Raw genomic sequence first — 22871 nt, 5'->3', positions numbered from 1 at the left:
ATTTTTGTTTAAACAAATTTACAGACATGTTGTTCAGATGTGAAGATATAAACTAAAAACATCTCAAATATATAATTCATTTAATTTTTATTTAAAATTAATTGAATTATAAGGATAATTTGTAAAAATAAATATAGAAAGACTGAAAACAAGCGTGTGAACATAGAGCCGCAGTAGATCGCGTTTGAAAAACAATTAAAACTTAATAGTAGACAAATGCTATATAAAGAGAGCGGAGTGGAGGTACGCAGCAAGCTAACAGGCTTGATTAAAAAGACAGGAAAAATGATGCATTAGTGCACAAACATTCGCTGAAAACCACTGAGTACAGTGACTAAAAAACAATAATTTACTGCTGCTGTTATTAACTGCCTTTATATTTAGTGCTTCGCTTTGTAAAGACCGTTTTAATTTAATATTTCTGCGGTAGCACTATTTTAATCCATCACTTATGTTGCGAGCGAACTGATTGCGCAACTGATTGCGCAAGTCTCCCGGAAGTTCTGGACGTCACCCGCATATTGATAGTGGCTCGCAAATTAGTTCAAACTCCTGGGATTTGAGCACGCAAGCAAGAGCGCGCATGCGAGACAGAAGAGACTGTGCTCCAAACCGTGTAGCGCGAGCGCGCGGCAGAGCAACGGAGGGAGAGAGACCTTGCGTGTGTGCCTCATGAAGCGCGTATAAGACAGAGAGCATCCTGATTGGCCTGTTTCAACCAATCACCAGCAAACGCTCCCCGTGACGTAAGCAGACCAACTAATCGATAATGACATTCGTTGACAACGATTTTCATAATCGATTATTATCGATTTTATCGATTAGTTGTTGCAGCCCTAGTTAATTGCGCTAAATATCTAACACGTTAAAGCTGGACAAAAATGAATCGCATGCGTTGACGTTGACTGCACTTGTATACATTGCTGACAGAAAATACTGCGGTTTGAAGTGGACTCGTTTTCATGGTAGGCCTACACAGAATGTTTTTTAGTCAGCTACACAGAATGTTCTACATTTAATATTTAGCTAACAGTCCGAAGTTACCCATTATCCTGACCTGAGCTAATTTCCTGAATCAACCAACTCACATCTTTCTTTCTTTTCATCCATGATGACATTAGTCACCTGTTGTTGCTTCTGGCGTTTCATCACTGACTGTGTCGCAATCTATTTTTTTACAGTCTATAGTCGCAACCGCTATCCCTGCTCATTAGAGCTTTCAGTGAGCTATTTTACACAGGCTCGGTCCTGCTCCTCCGTGGCAATGATGGCGTGCGGTTAAAAATCATAACAAACGAATTTAAAAGTGGGGGGTATGTCCCCCCTGTCCGCATAGGAAATTACGCCCGTGGGTAGGACATCATCCCCAGGCTTCATGAACTTGCGCTCCATGCTTTCACCAACGACGCCAACGTGACTTATGGATCTCAATAACACTGTGTCGCCAGGACCCGCCCTGCTCTGCTTCTGATAGGCTTCTAACGTTAGTTAGAGCTGCGTTCCTCTCATATGATTGGTAGGTGAAATCAATTGTCGAAAATATTAAACCGCATGCAAGTTCACGATTTTTTTTTCCCCTCACGGCCGCACGCCGGAGATCCGGCACGGTGCCGGAATACTTTAAGCCCTGCATGATAATCGTAATCGAACCGTGAGACCAGTGTAGGTTCACACCCCTAGCCGATTGCAGTCTCTTTTTTTCGGTAGCCACTCCGAAGTCTTTTGCATTTTACAACGGTTGAATCTCTAGTTGTCACTGGTGATTGTAGTTTGAACCTTTCTGTATCCGCCATCAAATGATAAGTTTAATTATATCAAGTGCTGTGAGAAAAGGCTATAAATCTCCACCTCCAGCATCCTCACACGCAATATAGCCAACTAGCCGAGACTCCTTCTTTATGTGTACAGATGTGACGTAATGATGCAAAGACATGCTCGAATCTCCCGCGGAAATCCACCAGTACCACTGGAATTAAAAACATTATTACAAGCTTACCGTTTTGAATCGAGCTAAGGCAAGCAGATAGTTTTGAACACTGGCTGGTTATGTACTTGCTCAAATTTATTTTGGATCATTTTTAACCCAAAAAAAGTTACGGACTGCAGCTTTAAGTTGAAATCTATGCTCAAAAAGGGCAGTGACAAATAACAGGTTAAGAAAAATAGCTCTGTGGTTATACTTTTTAATGTAAATAAGAAAGTCTTACCTTAATGTTTTTAAAATGAAAAGGCTCCTTGCAGTATTTACAATTAAGAGTCCTTTCTGGGCATTCTCTCTCATTGTGACGTTCAACTTCATTGGCTCTCAGAAGCTCTTTGCATGATGGGCAGGGAAGGATCCTGAAGTCACACTTTCCTTCATGGTTTGCCTTTGAGAGATGAAGAGCCGTTCAGATGGTGCAAGAAATTTTTTAACTCAGTGAGTGCATGTAAAATGCAATACAACCTTGTTGAAAAAACAACAACAACTTGTGATGGTTTGCTGGTCTTAAGCCGGGTGCACACTGTACGATTTATAATAGTCCTTTACGACTGTTGCTTGACAGACAGAGTTGCTTGGAACATGATCCCTATAAGCCATGTCACACTGTAGGATCTCAGTTGTCATTCATGTCAGACTGTACGGCAGTCAAGAGACGTTAAAAAAGCTTTGATGATGGCTTTACATCATCAATCTGTGACACGTTCAGTGACGTGAGCTGCATTTACATGTTGGATAGAAATGGTGGCTACAAAACAAAAAACTGTCTTGAAAAAAAAATATATAGATGATGTGTATGGAGCAAGTGGTAATTTGTTGTTGTCTCACTATTTGTGTCATCAGGTTCTGCTGCGCCCCAATTTGTTTTTGATTTGACGGTTGTTGTAAGAGATGGCACACTGCCACACTGAATTTCGTTGGAGGTAAAATATGATCGTAATGGTCATTATTCGGCTGTCGCCGAACATGTCAAACTAGCGATCAAAAACTTCAGATTGTGACCTAGGATCAGAGGAATCTTTAAGGATTGTCAACATTTGCCAGCCTGGAAAAGTAGGATTGCCAAGCATCTAAGCACCAGCTTGGCAAGGCTGGTTTAACCTGTTTTTTAAAGCACTGAAGGAACACACAGTACCTCATATTCTTTGATGATGCCTGTCCAGCAGCATTCCTCATTGATGCAAACAGCTTCAAGAGCTTCAACTTCTCTCTTGGCAGCATTATCAGGAAATGCCTAAAAGAAATTGCACATATTGAAAGTGAGATCTCCTTTCAACTTGTGTGTATATCATTACTAGCAGTGAAAAATGGGTAAAGTTCCGTTCACACCAAGAACGATGACTATAAAAATAACCATTATAATAACTATATTATTGCACTGCAGTTAAGCCGTCTGCATCTTTAAAAGCTGGAGAACTTTCTGATTAATGTTTTTATCATTCATCAGCTGGAAAAAAATCATGATATTGTTCTTCTGTGTGGTTTGGACTTCTCTATTATCCAAAAATTGTGACTATTATTAAAACTCTTTAGTCATCGTCCTTGTTACTATTAACAGGCCTTTAGTCTTCAATGTATATCTGAATACTATGTGCTACTATAGTCATGTACTATAGTAAAAATAGAAACTTTGAAATATAGTGAAACTGGATTTTCCCCCATATTTTCAAACAACTTTGTATTAGCCACCACGGTCACAAAGTAGTCAGAATTATACAAAATGACAAAGATTTATTGTGGTTTTACAGTAGTAACATTAATTTAGCAGCTGTGGCATTTTGGTGGAAACTACAATGACTATGGAATTTTTATTATATTTTTTAAATTTATAGTTTATTTTTGGAAGGGTAACTTAATAAGCACCAATGATATATACCATTAATTTTTCTATGATTTAATTTTTACTGAGTAATAAAGCAAATACTTACACAGCCCTGTTTCAAAATTGATGTTGGTTCTTCAAATATATCTTCTTTTATACAGGCACTGCATTTCTGTGGTCCGGAGCTGCGATGAAAAATAAAATGTTTCATACACAGAATGTTTCGGAAAGAAATCGCTGATAAATACAAAGGCACACCATATAATATGAGTTGATTTAGACAATAGCTGCAACAGTCTGTCTATTGTAGTTTACAGCTCGCCCAGCGAAACAAGAAGCCGAACACAACCTGACAGCCTGCATTTATTTATGTTCCCCGATATGAAGCAACGTTTACTGTTTGTATACTCATAAAATATACCATAAAAATGGCCCGGGAGGCCTGACAGGTCGTGTTCATCTTTTGTAGTGTCGTGTCAGTTGGGCCATCTGGACTGAATGATGACGCTTACCTCACTGCTTTAGTAAAACAATATGAACAGAAACGGTGTCCGCACTGCGCCTGAAACGGTCTCCTAAGGATTTTCAGACAGATATTGCACAGATGCTTGTCCTCCAGCTTGTTGGCGAGTATTTTCTTGGGGAAGCCAGGTTTGTTGCCTTCTAATGAAGATGGTGGTGAGGGTTCCTGTGCAGCCATTATTCCCGAGCGCGCATGTGACCAGGCTCCGGGGAAGAGACACGGATCTTTCTACACATTTCACTGAAAGGGGTTGTAAACACATTATTTTTCATTGTATTACATAAAAGATTAACTTGATATTTGTTGAAAACATCTAAATACACACAGTTTAATGTTTACATGTATGTAAGTCTTCACAAAATAAGATCATCGTCTTAATAAAGTTGTATAGTTGCACGGTGCATTAATGTTATTGGGATCTTTTTTTTTCTTCAGAACAACAATAACTTACATGCTGTTACGTTTTAAAATCACATATGTCCTCCTACCATATTATGGTCCAACGAACATTATAAAATCTCCTGCAGTGCCGTGAAACATTGTATCAAATGCATTCAGCGTTCTTGCCGTGTGCATTTATAAGTATAATCATAATTTATTGTTATTATTTATATTATATTTATGAGTAACGATAGGCGTCGTGCTCTCTCCAGCTGATCATGGATGGTGGCATCCACTAGGGGGCTTTTACTAAATACGTGAAGCTGGAAACTTCAGTGTACTTAAAAAGACAGAATAAAAGTCTTTTACCATTACCATACGTGTGTGAGCAGCATGATGGGCAGTCATTTACATCGTAGGATGCATATTCAAATATATATATATAATATAATTTAAAAAAACATTAGAATTTTAGAGTTAATAACGACTGACAAAATTTCTCAAAATGACCTAAACAATTATTTAAAAAAATGGATTGACTTTTATTAAAGATGCATTCTTTCTGATTTAATGAAATAATTTTTTTACAGTCTATGGAAATAATCCACAAAACGCTGTAATAGCCTACCTACGCGGTTTATCAACACCAAAGGAAATGCATTATAAGAAAATACACGTCTCTGCTGGTTTCAGTTCTTTCTGCTTTTTCACTTTTTAGAAAAAAAATAGAACAGACAAAATAAACCGTCAAACATAGATGAATCATAATTTTCAATAGAGCTACTTTCCCTCATTTTTATTTATCACTATTTGCTTATTAATCGTTATTAGTTTTGACGCGCTTTTTCGTCTTTTATTTTGAAAATTGTAATAATAATATCTCCGTCACCATCTGTCAGCGAGCGTTGCTGTTTTCACGGATAAGTTACCATACCGCCTCTTGATGATACTGTGTCAAGAAACGAAAGCTAAACTGATAATCGCGGTAGTTGACACATATCTACCTCAGGCCAGTGGTAGTTTATTACTTGTTTCTGTGTAGATTTAGTGTTGAGACTCGACACTCGAGTCTCATTACAGTACTATAGTGAGCGTTATAGCTGATCAGCAATGGACACTCTTCGAGATGGCAGCCCAGACATTTAACGTTATATTAAACTAGACGTTAAAGCTGCTATTCAAACACCCTTGTGCCTATTCGGATGTGTGGACAAAACACCGTGGACTGTCTTCATATCCTTGAATAATTCCTATAAAACACACTCGTTCTTGGACCGAGAACAAGGACGAAAAGTACTAGCTGCTAGCGATTAGTTTACTTCTAAATCCAAACTGCAGTTTACACGCTTCAGCGAAATATAAGGCAAGTAACGTTAATGTTAGTATACATGTCTAATTCTAGCAGTTACTTGTCTGTTGGTAAGGATAGAGAAATATAACACCGCCTTACAGTCTGTTCAATGTTTACACTGAACGAAGATGTAGCGTAAAACAATCTTAGTTTTCAAGTTACGCGCTTAATGAGCTTTCTGTTCCTTCACACAGACTATGGCCGAGGAAAATATCCAGTTCTGCAGTAATTGGTAAGACAATAAATAAAATGTAATTTTGCCGTCAGTTACTTACCCACATGCTTTTTCCCGTACAGCACAAAAGGGGATGTTAGGCGGAATGACAGTCTCAGTCACCATTCACTTTCATTTAATCGTTTCCCATGCAAATGAATGCGAAGGGTGACTGTTTCTGTCATTCTGCCTAACATTATCTTCTGTGTTGTGCGGAAGAAAGACAGTTATACAGGTTTGGAAGTAAATGAGACCCAGTTTTTATTCTGGGGAAAACCTTCCCTTTGAATAGAGAATATTGTTTTGTAGTTTCGTTTTATTAGACAGCTTTCTCCTTTCACTTACTGTAGGTGTGTTCCCAGTCCCTCCCAACAACCTTTCTGACTGTATGACTGTACTGCAGTCAGTGTCCTCTCTTCCTGATTATTATGACTTCTGAGGAATTAAGATGACACGCTTTCATATAAAGCAACTCGTGCTATGATTTTTACAGGGACAGTTGAACTTGACACTGTGGCGATTATGGTGTTTATAGATCACTCCTTTGAAACTATACAGTGTGCCAACCAACTAACCATGATATGTTCTCTGTCTTTAGCAAACATGACATTCCAGAAGCCAACTTTACAACACATGAGATTCACTGTCGGCGGAATATTGCTCTCTGCGAGGTGTGCCAGGAGCCTTTTCCGCATGCTGAGCTTGTGCAGCACAAAGAGATGGATCACGCTGAGGTATGATCTAGCCATGATGTAGGATTAATTGACTGTATGTGAGGGTAATATCGCTACGAGTAACTGTAGACATGAATAAAAAAAGAACATTTTCTGAATAAAAAAAAGACTTTGAAGTGTAAGTGCGCCTTTTTTAGTAGAATAGAGAACAAAAGACGATTGCAATTTCAGTTTTATGCAGTATTGGATGGACTGTATGTCTGTCCTCACAGCCTTGTTTTTGCATAAAATGAAATGCAGCCCATATTATGTATATTGCATGAATTAATACTTTTCCTTCTCTCCAGGCTGCTAAATATAAGTTTTATTAAATCTAAAACTCTTTTCACAGGAACAGTGCAAATGTGGATTAAAGATAGAGAAAAGGTTCCTGGAGACCCATCAGGTAATGTTGTGCATGAATATTGCTGTTTTCATTGATGACTTCTTTAGATCTGACTACTTATTGCCCCTATCAGAGATCAGAATGCAGTCATCGACTGGTCCCGTGCCAGTTCTGTGATCTGGAGCTGGCTTCCTATCAGGCTAAAGAGCATGAGGAGTACTGTGGGACCCGCACCGAGCCCTGCCCTGTCTGCAAGTGTAACGTTATGCTGAGAGAGCAACACATCCATCCAGCCCTGTGCGGAAGTCTGACTCCCCCTCAGGAGAGGCAAAGCAGTAGGGCAGGGTCCCAGTCTCCTGGAGCATGGTTTGAGGCACACTCCATCCATAACCTGTTGAGGGCCCAGGAGAGGAGCCACAATAATAACAACACGGGGGCCGCAGACCGCAGGGGTCCACCACGACCCTTGGAGGACAGACTGCATAACACCACCAGAGGGACACTTAGGGGAGGAACCAGGAGAAACACAGAAATGAGGAACAGTGAATTTGCTTATTGTACGTATCAGTCTGGCTGTTTTAGTCCTGACCTTATTTACAAAAAAATGTTTACAGTACAATAAACTAGTGGTGCATGATACATCGGTACCATAACTAATATCTGCAGATAATAGACTATTTTTAATTGATCAAATCTGTTAATATTGGATATTTATTTGTGCATGCTCTATTCCCTTATTTTAACATTTATGCCAAATTTACACTGCAAAGGACTTTATGAAGTGTCAATTAGGTGTCTTTACACAAACTGTGTAATTCTGCTCTGAGGGGGCATAAATGCATTTAAACAGCAATTTAAACAGTTTATTCTGTTATTCTAGGGGCTGAGGTGGATCAGAGAAGGAATGATTTAGTATTTAATGCTGCATTGCGTCTTTATACAGAATTTTTAACCCAGAGCAGACATAACAGAGGTGTAAAGATGCCTTTAGATCACCTTTGTGGTTATCTATCATGTTAACTTAAAGTGTTATTTCACCCAAAAAATAAAATTATGTCATTAATTACTCACCCTCATTTCGTTTCAAACCCGTAAGACTTTCGTTCATCTTCAGAACACAAAAGAAGAACTTTTTGATGAAATCTGAGAGCTTTCTGTACTCTCCATAGACAGCTACGCAACTACCACATTGACTCCATTGCTTTATATGATGGACAGATTAATTTAGGCTTTTATTCACATTTAAACATTGATCAGTGGACATAAACAGAAGCTCAACCAGACCTGCTTGGCGCATGAGAACAAACCTCATTGGTTCTTGCGGAAGCTCAAACGTGCTGCGTAACACGAGAATGAACCTAATTGGTTCTCGCAGAAAGCTCTGAGATTTTATCAAAAAGATCTTAATTTGTGTTCCAAAGATGAACGAAAGTCTTATGGGTTTAACATGAGAGCGAGTGAGTAATTAATTAAAGATTTTAGATTTTTGGCTGAACTATTCCTTTAAAGTTAATCTTTAAAAACACTAATAATTTAATAACACTGTTAACTGGCAAAAAAAAAAAAATATATATATATATATATATATATATACGGTACGTTATGTTGTTATGCCTAAATTCACTTGTAGCATTTAAAATGATAGGTGTAAATTTTTAGTATTTATTTCATAAGTAATTTAGACACAATCCTGTAGCTCAAACAGTAGAGCATGGCCCTAGCGATGGTAAGATCATGGGTTCGACTCTCAGGGAATGCTTGAACTTAATAAAAAATGTGTACTACATAAATGTAAAATGGAACGGTGTGGAATTTGTATATTGGCCAATACAAATATAACTGGCTTATTGTATCAGTCAGAATTGCAGAATTTTAATATCAGTTCAACCCTCAACCCTACAATAAACATAAAGGGTTTTAAACATGTTGTATATAATACGATGGGAGTTTTCATCGGGTATTAACAGGATGCTGGGGAAAAAACTAACCTTCCACTCTGCTCATTTCCTCAGTGCTGGATCAGGAAGCAGAGCTGCATGGGAACAACAACAACAGCCTGCTGTGGACTCTGGGACAACTGCCAGACTACGAGTCCTCCAGTCTGGACTACATGCTGGCCCTCAGCCTGCAGAGTGAAGGTGACTTGGAGGACCCCCGTCAGGAGGGCGTGTGGACTGATGTGTGGGACCGTAACCTGGGAAGGACACCAGCCCATAGCAATCTCACTTCCCAGGTCTCCTCCAGCACTAACAACAACTGCACTGCAGCTCCCCCTAAAACCAACCTGGCCCCGGCCCACAGCCCCTCCTCAAACATCATGCTGCCTTGCGAGTTCTGTGAAGAGCTCTTTCCAGAGGAAGACCTTATCTTACACCAGGTAAGTGATCAGGCCTCAATCATCCCATCATGTTACACTCCCTCTTGGCTTGATATTTAAGCCAGGCCTGTTGTGTCTTGATAGAGCTGGCAAGTGTGAATGTGCATCAGCCACAGTGGTACTTGGAGGCTCTCTAGAGACAGCTCTTTTGAGTGCCTTTACATGTGTACGCTAACAGAGTACAACATAAGCCATGTTTTCCATGGCAGGCTATTGTAATGTCAGCACTGATGTTGAATCTCCCACTCAATTCCTTCTTGTCAGGTCTCTATTGTTTCACGATGTGGTGTTTAGTTTCCATGGGAACCTCCTCGAATTTCAGCCCTCTAGCTTCTTCCCCTGATCATATTCTTCTCCTCTTTCTGAGGCCTTAGAGGAGGGGTGTGTTTTTTGAGTTGCTTGTTTTAGAATTTCCCCTTTAGTGGCCAGCACAAAGTCAATATTCTGTTTTTGTCTTCTAGACCGGCTGCAGCCCGGCCTCTGCTATCGCTTCCTTCAGTAAACAAGCTCCTTCTCTTCCATATGAAGACATCATCACTCAAGGGGCTGGTCATGTCATTCCTCCCCGCACGCCCAGTCCGCCCACTCTGCCCCTCTCCGTTTCTCCGCTCTCCTACAGTTCCTCCTCCAGCCCAGTTGAGGGCGACGTGCTCATTCCTTGTGAGTTTTGTGGCGTTGCTTTGGAAGAGGATGTGCTCTTTCACCATCAGGTATGACAACCTGTTTGTTTTTTTCCAGAACATAACAGGCCTTACAAATAAAATAGAGATAAAGAAGCTGAACAGCAACAATTAATTCATATAAATGATTTTAAAAAATAAGAAGAAATTTTGTTTTTGTTATCTCTTTGTGGTCAAGTCACCTTCATTTATATGGCGCTTTTAACAATATAGATTGCTTCAAAGCAGCTTTACAGTGATAATAGGAAATTGAAGTAACAGATTGTTTTGGCTTTACAGCAGCTCTAGAATAAAGTTATTGTCCAGCTAAAGTTAGTTTTGATTGATTCACTTTCGTTGCAAAAGCCGTTATAATAAGTACGTATACGAGTGGGGAATCTTTAAAGAAGACTTTTAAGAAATGGCATAATTGTAGGAAATATTTGTTGCACATATAGTTTAACGATTTTAGAAGGACACAAAAATAGGAGGGTTTTTAAAGAATCTGTGATTTTGTATATAATATTTTGTCACAATTTTATTGCCCATTCTGAAATTCTGCGATTTACTTTAGAAAGAAACATGGTGCATACTTGTAATTCAGGTCAGTTATTGCATATTTAAACATTCTAATTATGAATGTCCTCACCAAATTGAACATTTGCATAAATAAAGTACTCCAGTTATTCTGTCTGAGAAAACATATTTACATTATTTGTAAAGACAGCAGTTTCATAAATGTCATGATATATGCCTACAAACAAAATAATACAATTTCATATTATTTAATTCAATTTCTATTTTAATGGGAATCTTCTTATATTGCATAGCACAATTCTAACTTCACAGCTCATGCAAAGCAAAAACCCTTTAGATGTGTATTTTATAAAAATGTGTAGATTTGGCTTGCAAATGTAAATTGGAATACATTTGTATATACACACAATTTCACTTGTTTATATCCAGTTAGTATTGCATCAATCGTGATTTGTTTTTGCTAGTATGTGTTTCAGCTCTTTTGCAGAGCAGAAATGGAGCCCACCATTTAGTTGAGCCTTTTGTTGATCCTGTTCGATTTTATTATACTGTACAGGACAAGTGTGACTTCCGCCCCCAGACAGCTTATTCAGTCGATGGAGTTTCTCCACGAAAACCAGCCCAGACCGTCAAAGAGGCCAAGGAGAGGAGATCTCCTGAGAAGCAGAGGAGGGTGAGACATCAAGGTGAGCCACCAATATAGACTTTGTAATCCACTCGTTTAAACGTGCTTGAAATCAGTATGTATTCATTCATCCCTTTATGTCTTACTGCAGCTGAGCCAGGTGAGGAGCTCCTGCGACAGACGGCTCAGGGGCTACAGAGAGGCTCCTCAGGTTTGGACCAATGGCCGCTCTCAGCTTACAGTTACTCTAAGAACACAAATGTTGAACAGCAGGTGAAGAGCAGGAACCAAAGGCTCGAAGCTGTAGAAGCAAGCACGTATCTCAACGACAGCCTCAAGCCCCGTTCTACAACCGCTTCGGGGTATGCTTTGATATTTTACAGAAATAATTGCTATGTATGCACACGTATGATGACAAGAGATTTTTTTTGGGAAAAGTTACATTGAAACTAAAATGCTTGTATGTTTCCCATGACAGACCTCCACACAAAGGAAGACTGGAAGGTCGAACGAGTGAGAAAAACACGGAGACAACAAAGGTACGCATGTAAATTGTTACAGGAAAGTGAATTCTATTTTTGAAAAGACCTGCATGCAGGACATATTAGATGATGTCATCAGATATTTGATTCTACAAATACTATTTGACCTGTTATAAATTAAATTTTTATCTTCAGGTGCCTAAAAAGCATAATGTTGAAAAAGAGGAGGAGTAGAAAAAGAGGAGGAAATAAACCTATCTTAGTCTCTGTGACTCAAAGCAGTGGCCTGTTATTACTGTTTATTGGCTATTATGTTTGTGTCTGTAAAACATTTACATGTCCAGGTGAATTTATCAATTCTTTGGCTTGTAAATGTATTTCTTTGATTGCACTATTTTTTTTAAATCTCTTTATTGTATTTTTGAATGTGATTTTTAAATGTTTGTTTTAAGCTTCATTATATATTCTTTGTTTCAAAGACATTAGAGAAATGTTTTGTATTTTATTTAAAACTACACGCAAGTTATAGTATAAATATAGAAATTCCCATAACACTTTACTGTAATGTTGTATACTTTAGTTAATGCAATTGTGAACAGCGGACAATACTGCGTTTATTAATCCTGGTTAATATTAATTTCTATATATATTTTAAATATAAAAATGTGTGTATGTTTATACTGTTAGTTCATAATGCATTGTGAACTAATAATTCAGTAATGACCAATATAATATTTAGGAATTAACATAACAATGATTAATAAATGCTGTAAAATAATTATACCGAATACATTAACTAATGCATTAGTTAATGTTCTTCAACATACAGAGCTGTATTGTAAAATGTAAAAGAAATGACATTCTTATTTGATCTTGATTGTGAAATTATTTTACAATGTACATTTAAAAGCATCTCCTAGTGCAGCAACAACAATAAACTTTGAATTTGTGGATATTTGAGAGCTTTTATTGTAAGACTGTCCTGTATGGTGGCATAGTTAATTGTGTTGTTATCATGATTGTTTCTCTTTGGTCATGTAACATCTTTTCAATAAAAAGATCTTGCTGCGACTGAAGGTGGGATGGTTGTCCCATTGGTTGTTCTTTTTGTCTTCTACTAAGTGATATTTGGGCATTTCAACAGTCAGACGATCAATACGGGCTCATCTTTATCACTTGTTTTTGATATGCACTCTGTAACTCTGCTGTTTGCACAATAAAACCGTACAGGGGTTGTGAGCACTTATTAAAGACATAAGATACATTACATATATAAGAACTGTGTTAGAAGCAGTGTTGGGGAAGTTACTCTAAAACTTTCATCTTCAACCGTGTAATTTGAATAATAATATACTAATTGCTCTCTCTAAAAAGTATTGCATTACTATTTACTTTTTAAATTCCATATCTACCACGACCAGTTGAACAATAGAAAAATAAACATGAAACTGCTCTTTTAATTCCTTCAAATAAATAATATAAAATTACAAAAATTATTCTTGAACTGAAGCTTACATTAGAAACACATTTTAACATTAGATGTTGCATTTTGATGTTAAAACCACTATTGTTTTTTATAGAATTTTTCTAGTCTATACAGTATTTACATCAGAAGTAACTGTAATTAAATTACAGTATTTAATTACTTAGTAATGCATTACACCAACACTGGTTAGATGAACGGAAAGTGATTGTCTTGTTTTATTTCATCACATTAAAGTTTGCATCCCTGTTTCTGTCAGGACCGCTATCGTCAAATACGATTGACAATTAGCTTACAGTTTTGATTGGCGGTATGGTTCTGTTCTGGGCAAGAACTCCCTGCGCATCCATGCAGCCTAGCATGGATATAAGAGCAGGAAGAGCAGCAATAACCCCCCTTGGCTTAGGGTAAACAGAACAGAACCAACATGAATGTATGCAGATATCATTAATTCAAGATTTTAAAGTACAACATAATTCTAGAATTTATTCTGATTCAAGGGGAATCAGAATGTTAAATCCTGAATGGCCGAGAGGAGGAGCTGGGGATGGAGGAGGGTATTTAGTAGCTCCTGAGAAACGTGAAGGAGCTTATACATGTATACAGTGATAGGCGTCGTATCCCTATAGGTAGACGTGGATCAGCGGAGAGTCAGCTGATGCGAGCTTGACTAACGTGACCTGCCAGAACTGACACTACGCTTGATTTTCTACAAATTAAAAATAGTAGCAGTTGCTTCATTGGGACCACTGCCGTATGGTCTACTTCATGTGGTTAAATACTCTATCATGAGTTAATAAAGCTTCTGTTAACTGTACTGTTTACTCTTTGTAGTTAATAATTGGAGCATTTTCAACAAACACAAAAAAGGTAAACAGAGTAAAGGTTGGTTTTCTGATCGTACTACTTAATGACAAACTGTAGGCTTTAGAATTCAGTCCAGCTTGGGGAAAGATACAGCGGCAGCCCGGACAGGTGGGATTTGGGAAATTTGTGTTCACACAATTTTATAGGATAGGATATGTGGATGTATAAAGTTGATCTACTAATAAGGATAATGTCTTTAGTTTAACACTCATTTATTAATGTTTAGGGTGTTTGCTGGCTGCATCTCTGTAACCATAATGTTGTAAAACTGTTATGTTTCCTCAGGACCTAAATTGATCTACTGGCTCAACTCCAAAAGGAATCATGGAAAGGAACGTTGTATATTTGTGGATTTGTGCTTTTGCAATTGTTCACCCAGTCGTCCATGGACATCAAGAGACTTTACCTCAACCTACTGCCAGTGATAAACTCCCATTGTTGATAAAGATGAACAATGATTTTGCTTTTCACCTGTACAAGAGGCTTGTAGAAATGCCAGAGTATCAGTCCAAGAATATCTTCTTCTCTCCATTTAGTGTGTCCATGGTCCTTTCTGAACTGTCTTTGGGAGCCGGTGGTGAGACCAAACAGCAGCTTCTTAGTGGCATCGGCCATAATAGCTCGGTCTTCAGCACTGAAGAAATGCACCAGATGTTCCACAGACTCCTGGAAGAAATCGACCAGAGGACAGGGGTGGACATTGATGTCGGCAGTGCACTTTATGTAGGCGATACATTTAAGGCCCTTCCTGAGTTTTTGGAGAAGATGAAGGAGTTTTACCACTCTGAAGGCTTTACTGTGGATTTCAGCGTCAAAGAAACATTAGATAAAATTAACATGTATGTGAAGGAAAAAACACATGGGAAAATTAAACAAGCTGTTGATGATCTGGAATCTGATACTTTAATGTTCCTTCTCACGTACATATATTTTAAGGGTAAGCACACACACACACACACAAATAAAATAGTCATACAGTTGTAGTTCTGGTAATGTCATTGTCTCAGATCCCTTTAAATAATTCCAATCTTTCTTCCCAAGGAAAATGGGACATGCCATTTAACCGAAGCACGACCCGCAAGGTTATATTTCATGTGGATGCTGAGACCACCGTTCCAGTACAAATGATGCACCAATACGAATCCCTCAGAGTTTATTATGATGCCGAACTCACTTCTAAGGTCCTCTGTCTTGACTACAACGACTCTTACTCCATGTTTCTGGCTGTCCCAGATAGTGACAAAAGAGATAAGACCATCAAAAATCTGGAGATGGCCATCTCTAGACAACACATTGAAAAGTGGAGGAGAGCTGTCCAGAAAAGGTTGGTTGTCAAAATGTTTTACTGTAAATCATAATTAAGGTTATCCTAACTGATTTATAAAAGCTTTTAGATGGTCAAATGTTTTTAAGTTCAATCTCTCTCCATGGACCGGACAATCATTGATTTTTTTTTTTTGATTTTTTTTTTGTCCTTCAGAAAAGTTGACATCTATGTCCCCAAGCTGTCTCTGAAAACATCATATTCCCTGAATGACATTTTGAAAGGCATGGGAATGGCTGATATGTTTACAGATAAAGCCAACTTTACAGGAATTTCAGAGGAAAGGATCTTCATTTCAAAGGTAAAGTCTCAAATCACTTTCTAAATTATGATTTAAAATGAACAGAAGAGATTGTTTATATAGCTACTATAAAAAAGACAGCACTTTTTAAAGATAGCTCACTTTGAATTACTTTCAGGCTTTGCATAAAGCCACTCTGGATATAGATGAGGAGGGAACCACTGCTGCAGCAGTGACAACAGTTTCATTTAGACCAATGTCTTACAGCCCAATGCAGACTTTGAGGTTTGATCGTCCATTCATGATCTTCATCACTGACAAAAAAAATGACAACATTCTCTTCTTTGGAAAAGTTGTCAACCCGGCGGAAAAACAGTGATGTTGCATCCAAGATGTCATAACAACATTTGCCAGCAGGTGGACATGATTTAACAACTGTTGTGCCATTATTTTACTGACTCTACAGCATGTTGATATATAGAGGTACTCAATCCTTCCAATGTGTATCAAACACCTGAACCAGCTTAACCAGCTGTTTGGATTTAGTTGTTTGAAAATAAATTACAGGTACGCATTGCTAGATCTGTTTCCTCTGGTCAATGTATACTTATCTGCCAAGTGGCAACAGTTATGTAATCCTAAATTGGAAAAAGATGTTGAAAAATGTTAAGTAAAAAAATAAACAGCTGACGATACAGCCTTTGTCTTACATTACTTTCATACACCACACTGTTGCTTTAAAGATTAGAATCTGTTTCTGTCAATTTGGTTCTGATATTAAAATTGTAGCAGGATAAAAATAAAAAATTGCATTTGGCTTGGTTTTGGCCTTGCTATGTAACTGCTCAGGACATCCTGAGTTGAAATCCTGTGCTATCATGGGTGACCTAATCAGTTTCCACCATCTATCTAATAAATTAAAAGCCCAAAATTGTAATAAAAAATGCAACAGTTAGACCTTTATGCATTAGAGCAGAGGTTTTTAAACTGGGGTTCAGAGAAAAATTGTTACAAATTTTTAAATAATAAACCATTACAAAATAATTAACTGTTTAGTTATATGAATCATAGTTAAATTAAATAATACACAATATTATTCAGTAAATGTTAACATTTACTTCATTCAAAATTGTCTTTAAAATATCAAACTTACTAATTTTCTCACACAGTATAAATGAATCACATGCATATAGCCGCCTTTATAGTTTAGTCCCTTGCAAGGCGATCTATATATTTGCTGGCTTCAAAACATTTGAAAACGGCTGCACTAGGAGTCCCTGTGTTACACAGACATGAGTAGCTCGCTGAGTCATAAAAATGTTGCATGTATCCCTCCATAGCACTAAAACATACGAGTTTGACTCTGTTGAACAAGATTTTCAGAAAATTACAGGTAAATTCAAAGCAAGACAAGCATAACTTGAACTGAAGGTTGAAACAGGCTCAAAGCCTATTGTGTGCAATTCAAAGTGGAAGCCATTTCACTTACACCAGATCAAGACCAGTCTATGTGAGTATGGATTTATTGGAGAACTAATAAAGACAAGTCTGGGCTTGTTTTTAATGCAGATATCTTGTTTAATCAAAAAACAAGTCACAAAATGTTTCAGTAACGTAACATTGATTCCCTAAGATAGACGGGAACGAACATTGCGTCGATAGCTGGCGCTATGGGGAAATAACTTTCTCCGAAAAGACTAAAAGCCTGATCGCAAGTGCACAGACCAATGGTGTCTCACTCTCAGCGCACCTACATAAGACGCTGCTGAGTACCATTTCATCTTTTGGCTGAGAAAGCCGGCAAGCTACTGCTAACAGTGCAAACATACACTCACCTAAACGATTATTAGGAACACCTGTTCAATTTCTCATTAATGCAATTATCTAATCAACCAATCACATGGCAGTTGCTTCAATGCATTTAGGGGTGTGGTCCTGGTCAAGACAATCTCCTGAACTCCAAACTGAATGTCAGAATGGGAAAGAAAGGTGATTTAAGCAATTTTGAGCGTGGCATGGTTGTTGGTGCCAGACGGGCCGGTCTGAGTATTTCACAATCTGCTCAGTTACTGGGATTTTCACGCACAACCATTTCTAGGGTTTACAAAGAATGGTGTGAACAGGGAAAAACATCCAGTATGCGGCAGTCCTGTGGGCGAAAATGCCTTGTTGATGCTAGAGGTCAGAGGAGATTGGGCCGACTGATTCAAGCTGATAGAAGAGCAACTTTGACTGAAATAACCACTCGTTACAACCGAGGTATGCAGCAAAGCATTTGTGAAGCCACAACACGCACAACCTTGAGGCGGATGGGCTACAACAGCAGAAGACCCCACCGGGTACCACTCATCTCCACTACAAATAGGAAAAAGAGGCTACAATTTGCAAGAGCTCACCAAAATTGGACAGTTGAAGACTGGAAAAATGTTGCCTGGTCTGATGAGTCTCGATTTCTGTTGAGACATTCAGATGGTAGAGTCAGAATTTGGCGTAAACAGAATGAGAACATGGATCCATCATGCCTGGTTACCACTGTGCAGGCTGGTGGTGGTGGTGTAATGGTGTGGGGGATGTTTTCTTGGCACACTTTAGGCCCATTAGTGCCAATTGGGCATCGTTTAAATGCCACGGCCTACCTGAGCATTGTTTCTGACCATGTCCATCCCTTTATGGCCACCATGTACCCATCCTCTGATGGCTACTTCCAGCAGGATAATGCACCATGTCACAAAGCTCGAATCATTTCAAATTGGTTTCTTGAACATGACAATGAGTTCACTGTACTAAAATGGCCCCCACAGTCACCAGATCTTAACCCAATAGAGCATCTTTGGGATGTGGTGGAACGGGAGCTTCGTGCCCTGGATGTGCATCCCACAAATCTCCATCAACTGCAAGATGCTATCCTATCAATATGGGCCAACATTTCTAAAGAATGCTTTTGCACCTTGTTGAATCAATGCCACGTAGAATTAAGGCAGTTCTGAAGGCGAAAGGGGGTCAAACACAGTATTAGTATGGTGTTCCTAATAATCCTTTAGGTGAGTGTATAACACAGCAAGCTTATGCAATGTTCGTTCCCTTCTATCTCAGGGAACCAAAGTTACATTAGTAACTGAAACATTTCCTTTCGATAACTGTTCACTCATATTATGTCGATAGCTGACGCCATGTGGAACGCAATCCAATAGCATGTGTTATAAGCGCAGGGCTGCCCAAGCAAAAAGGCAGAGAATAGCCCCTGCAAACACTCCCCAGGGATGGTTCTGGGACCGGTTGCATAAATCACTTAGACTAGTCTTACAAGTTAGTCATACATTTTTTTTCTTTAAGACTGGTCATAACTTTAAGTCAGTTACATAAAAACGTACATTGGCCTAATTTGATACCGGGAAGTAAGACTAACCGTCCCTTGACCAACTGCTAGTGGGTCATACTAGATCTTATGAGCCAAAGCCATCTTCAGAAAAAGCACCGCCTTTCAGGGGCATGATGCACGTAACAGACTTGGTGGCGGCCAGCATATCATAGTCTAGCTAGTCCTTAAGCAGACAGGATCTGAGCAGGGACGTCCAGGTTATAGAACCTGGCAAATGTAGAGTGTGAAGACCAACTAGCCTTCACGCAGATGTCGCTAATAGACACTCCGTTCGACCAAACCCAGGAAGAGACAATTCCCCTGGTGGATTGGGCCTTCACTCAAATAGGACATTGCAGGCCTAAGGATGCGAACGGGCCCTGAGGACTGTGGATAGGTCCCATGTCGTCCTCTCTTTTGGAGAGGTTTGACGCAACATCACAAGTTACAGGGTCGTGATTCCGTCATATCATTTTTGTTCCACGCCATCAACAGAGGTGAGAGGGGATGAAACTGAAGAATGGCCATAGCCAAATAGGGGCCATGCCACGACTTTGTCAGCTCTTCGTGCACCACCGGGAAAAAATGGGATCCAACCCCAGCTCCTGGACGGCCTTGAAGAGGACTCAGATGAGCTCGGAGTCCAGTCCGGGCGGGAATCGTCTGGCTCGTTCTGTGGCAGGGTGGCAGAATCATCAGTGGGGTTTCGACCACTCCTCCATATCTGAAGCAGCCGGGGACCATCCGTCATCTTCCTTGAAACCTCCAAACAAGGTGCCCTGCACTTACCACATTCGTGGTGTGACATTTTGCAACAACTGTTGCAGGAATTTGCTCTTTTACGCATGAGTGTATGGGAGAGGATTTGGGCTCGCCCATTGGGCATGCAGAGACACCATTGGTCTCTGCAGTTGCACAGACGTGATTCAATCAGGCTTCAGTATTTTCTAAAAAAAGGGTTTTCCCCATAGCGTAAGCTATCAATTCAATGCAAGTGAACTGTTAGGGAAAAAGAACAAACTTGTATTCAAGGCACCACGTCAACAGAATATGGACCCGCTTGTGAACTAATCACAAGTTCTTCCACCTTTTCACTCTGCTGCACCCAAAATGTTAAAGGGTCATGAACCCCCCTGTTTCAGCACCAGTTAATTCTCACCACATTTTTGAAAAATGCTACAAAAGTGGGCGTGGTTATCTGTGGAGTGGAGGGGGTAGAGGGGTGATGACAACAAAGCAACAGATTTGAGTCTCAAAGTTTTCCTCAGGATCTATTGAAGAGAACTTATGTGACACAGAAACTCTTGCAAAGCAAAAAACAAACACATTTTTGCTCCAAAATGCATGTGTCAAACAATATGAGTAACTGCCTTATCTTTTCAATGGAAGGATTTTGCTGACACTGAAGGGCAATGCTTTCCCTTCTCTTTACCCAACCTACGCAGTGACCTGTGTGTATTTCGACATCAATGGATGGAGCAGTCCCAACACTAAAGGTTAACGGTTTTGCGTTGGAACCGCAGGCGGTGAGTAGAACTGCTTCAAATATCTGTGTGTGTCTATCGGCGTGTAACTTCAGCACAGCAAGTAGGCTAAACAACATGATAACGACGTATAGTTAATGTATCTATGGAGCATGCGATGTATGGTGTGTGTTTGTTTAAATACATTTGTTTAGGTGGCTAGTCTGTTTGTTTATTGTAAAACCAAATCATGTCTTCATAAACCACGAGTAGACACACACAAATGTTCTAAAACTCGCGCATGACATGGTGTTCTAAAAACACAGCGCTCAAATTCAAATCATTTATAATTTTTAAAAACACTCGATCTGATTCTGGATCAAAAATGTATGGCTGAATTTGATTGTTAGCCATTGTTTGTTTTAGGATGTCACAGCTTCCAGACGCTCTCAACGTAAAAGCTTCGCGCGCTCGTGATTATTTAGCTCCGCCCACACGGCACGCCTCCACCCGCTCAGCTTTTTCCAGAAAGACTCGGAACAGCCTATCTTTCTTTTATAAATATAATAAAACTAAAGACTTTTTGGAGATATGATGGATGCAATATTACTCTATAGGTACTCAAGATTAACATGAGATTGACTGAAACTGAGTGTTTCACCCCCCCTTTGAGAACTAAACGATTAGCAAATCCGGCTTCGAACTGGGCCTTGTTTATAAAAAAATCATCCTCGAAATGCATGGAACAAACAAGAACACTTGCACAACTGTGTGTTCTGGAAAAACAAACTCCATCCACTGGTCCCTTAACGCTTGATTCTTTGGGAATCTGTGCAGTGTTGTCTTGCCTTGGCAACCGAAAACACACTTATTTGGTGACATATACGCACAACCGGCGCTACGTCATAGAATGTCTCTGAACAGATTCACGCCCACTTTTGGGGGAAATAAACTAGACTTCCCATAGACTTTAATACAAAATAGCGTCACAAAACAACGTCTGTACACAGCCGAAGGGCATGAATAACTTAAAGCTGCAGTCCGTAGCTTTTCCTCTTTGTCGCCATCTCTCTGTTCGAAATCTGTAACTGCAGTGATTCGCGGAATTATCATCTTTACGTGGGTTGTAAATCGGCATGAAACAGCGCGGATGAACACAGTGCTTTGAGGCGAGTGCTGCTGTCAGTCACCGCGCTGTGTGGATACTGTCATACAGAATCACAGATTCACTTTTTGAAAGTTTGACCAACATAAGAATTTTCATAAGAAAATGTCTTCTGAACAAGTAAGTAACATCCATTTTTGTTCTGACCAACTAAGGGGGGAAAAGCATTCGACATGATAAGCTTCGTTAGATTTAATCAACGCGATTTACAGCAACCGTGCAAATTATAGCCTACTTTGTTCTCAAATTGTTCATGTTAACAACATCACATCAGCATTGCGTGACTAATGTTAAATTTAATGTGTTTTATGGTTACCTGTGTAGTTCAGAATTCATATTCTCCATAATAGCAAAACGAGAAAGGCACAACAAAGGAAACTCCATAACTGTGTGAATTAAGAAAACGTACTGTTACACGATTGAACTATTGAAATGTCTTAAAGTAACACCAGGTAACTTTTCAACCTTCATAATATATTTCCAAGTCTCTTGTGATGGTACATCGACTTACAATAGGTTGAATGACACGTCTGCCATAGCCTGACGGGGTCTGTAGCGTTTTTAATCGTACTTTTAAACTTCGGGTTTCGGGTAGTAACCGGCGAACAAAGAGAACTACAAAATTCGACTGCTTTACGGCATATACGTCACTTCCACCACCACCCCCACTTCCTTAAAATCGGACGTGCGAGCCAAATGTTATAGTCATGGCCGAAGCAGCACAGAAAAACAAGAAAGCAAAGGTTTTATCGGAGCAAAGCAAAAAGAGAAAAAGAGAAAGTGATCGCGTTAAAGGCAGAACAGAATTGGGCCAGCATTTTCTCGCTGGCGTGAGCTGAAGGAGGAGGAGGGGTGCCCGACCGATGCAGACTTGGCAAAAAACAAAACAAAAAGTCAAATGAAAGCCTATGTCTAAACGGCTTGTACAAGTTTGGTAGGGGCTACATTCTTGCAAGTAA

At 39.2% G+C, this 22871-nt stretch overlaps 4 protein-coding genes across 5 annotated transcripts in view; 2 read left to right on the top strand and 2 right to left on the bottom strand.

Moving 5' to 3' along the window:
- traf2a (Tnf receptor-associated factor 2a) overlaps positions 1-5028 on the bottom strand; it is a 47142-nt gene extending 42114 nt beyond the window's left edge. The window contains exons 1-5 of one of the 2 annotated variants that reach the window (XM_056257388.1): positions 4815-5028; positions 4316-4566; positions 3910-3988; positions 3117-3215; positions 2208-2369 (exon numbers count right to left, since the gene is read on the bottom strand). In XM_056257388.1, the coding sequence (XP_056113363.1) occupies positions 2208-2369; positions 3117-3215; positions 3910-3988; positions 4316-4503 (528 nt within the window). In that variant the 5' untranslated portion in view covers positions 4504-4566; positions 4815-5028. The remainder of the gene's footprint in view (positions 1-2207; positions 2370-3116; positions 3216-3909; positions 3989-4315; positions 4567-4814) is intronic. The other variant, XM_056257387.1, reaches the window with a different exon arrangement.
- Positions 1-22871, bottom strand: part of npdc1b (neural proliferation, differentiation and control, 1b) — a 122317-nt gene that overhangs the window by 70666 nt on the left and 28780 nt on the right. The window lies entirely within an intron of this gene.
- On the top strand, positions 6178-12245 carry trafd1 (TRAF-type zinc finger domain containing 1). Its single transcript, XM_056257389.1, has 10 exons — positions 6178-6290; positions 6871-7006; positions 7338-7391; positions 7465-7888; positions 9344-9708; positions 10170-10418; positions 11461-11590; positions 11681-11891; positions 12008-12068; positions 12207-12245. Exons 1-10 carry the CDS (start codon positions 6256-6258, stop codon positions 12243-12245), a joined length of 1704 nt encoding a protein of 567 aa, XP_056113364.1. The 5' UTR covers positions 6178-6255.
- On the top strand, positions 14616-16621 carry LOC130089831 (corticosteroid-binding globulin-like). Its single transcript, XM_056257393.1, has 4 exons — positions 14616-15298; positions 15403-15685; positions 15842-15986; positions 16105-16621. The coding sequence occupies exons 1-4, from the start codon at positions 14686-14688 to the stop codon at positions 16303-16305; spliced, it is 1242 nt and encodes a 413-aa protein (XP_056113368.1). The 5' UTR covers positions 14616-14685; the 3' UTR covers positions 16306-16621.

This window comes from Rhinichthys klamathensis, unplaced genomic scaffold, assembly GCF_029890125.1.
Source record: "Rhinichthys klamathensis goyatoka isolate OS25496 unplaced genomic scaffold, OSU_Roscu_1.1 h1tg000137l_1, whole genome shotgun sequence".
NCBI lineage: Eukaryota > Metazoa > Chordata > Actinopteri > Cypriniformes > Leuciscidae > Rhinichthys > Rhinichthys klamathensis.
Note: the sequence above shows the minus strand (reverse complement) of the source record. Positions and strands in the feature narration are given on the sequence as shown.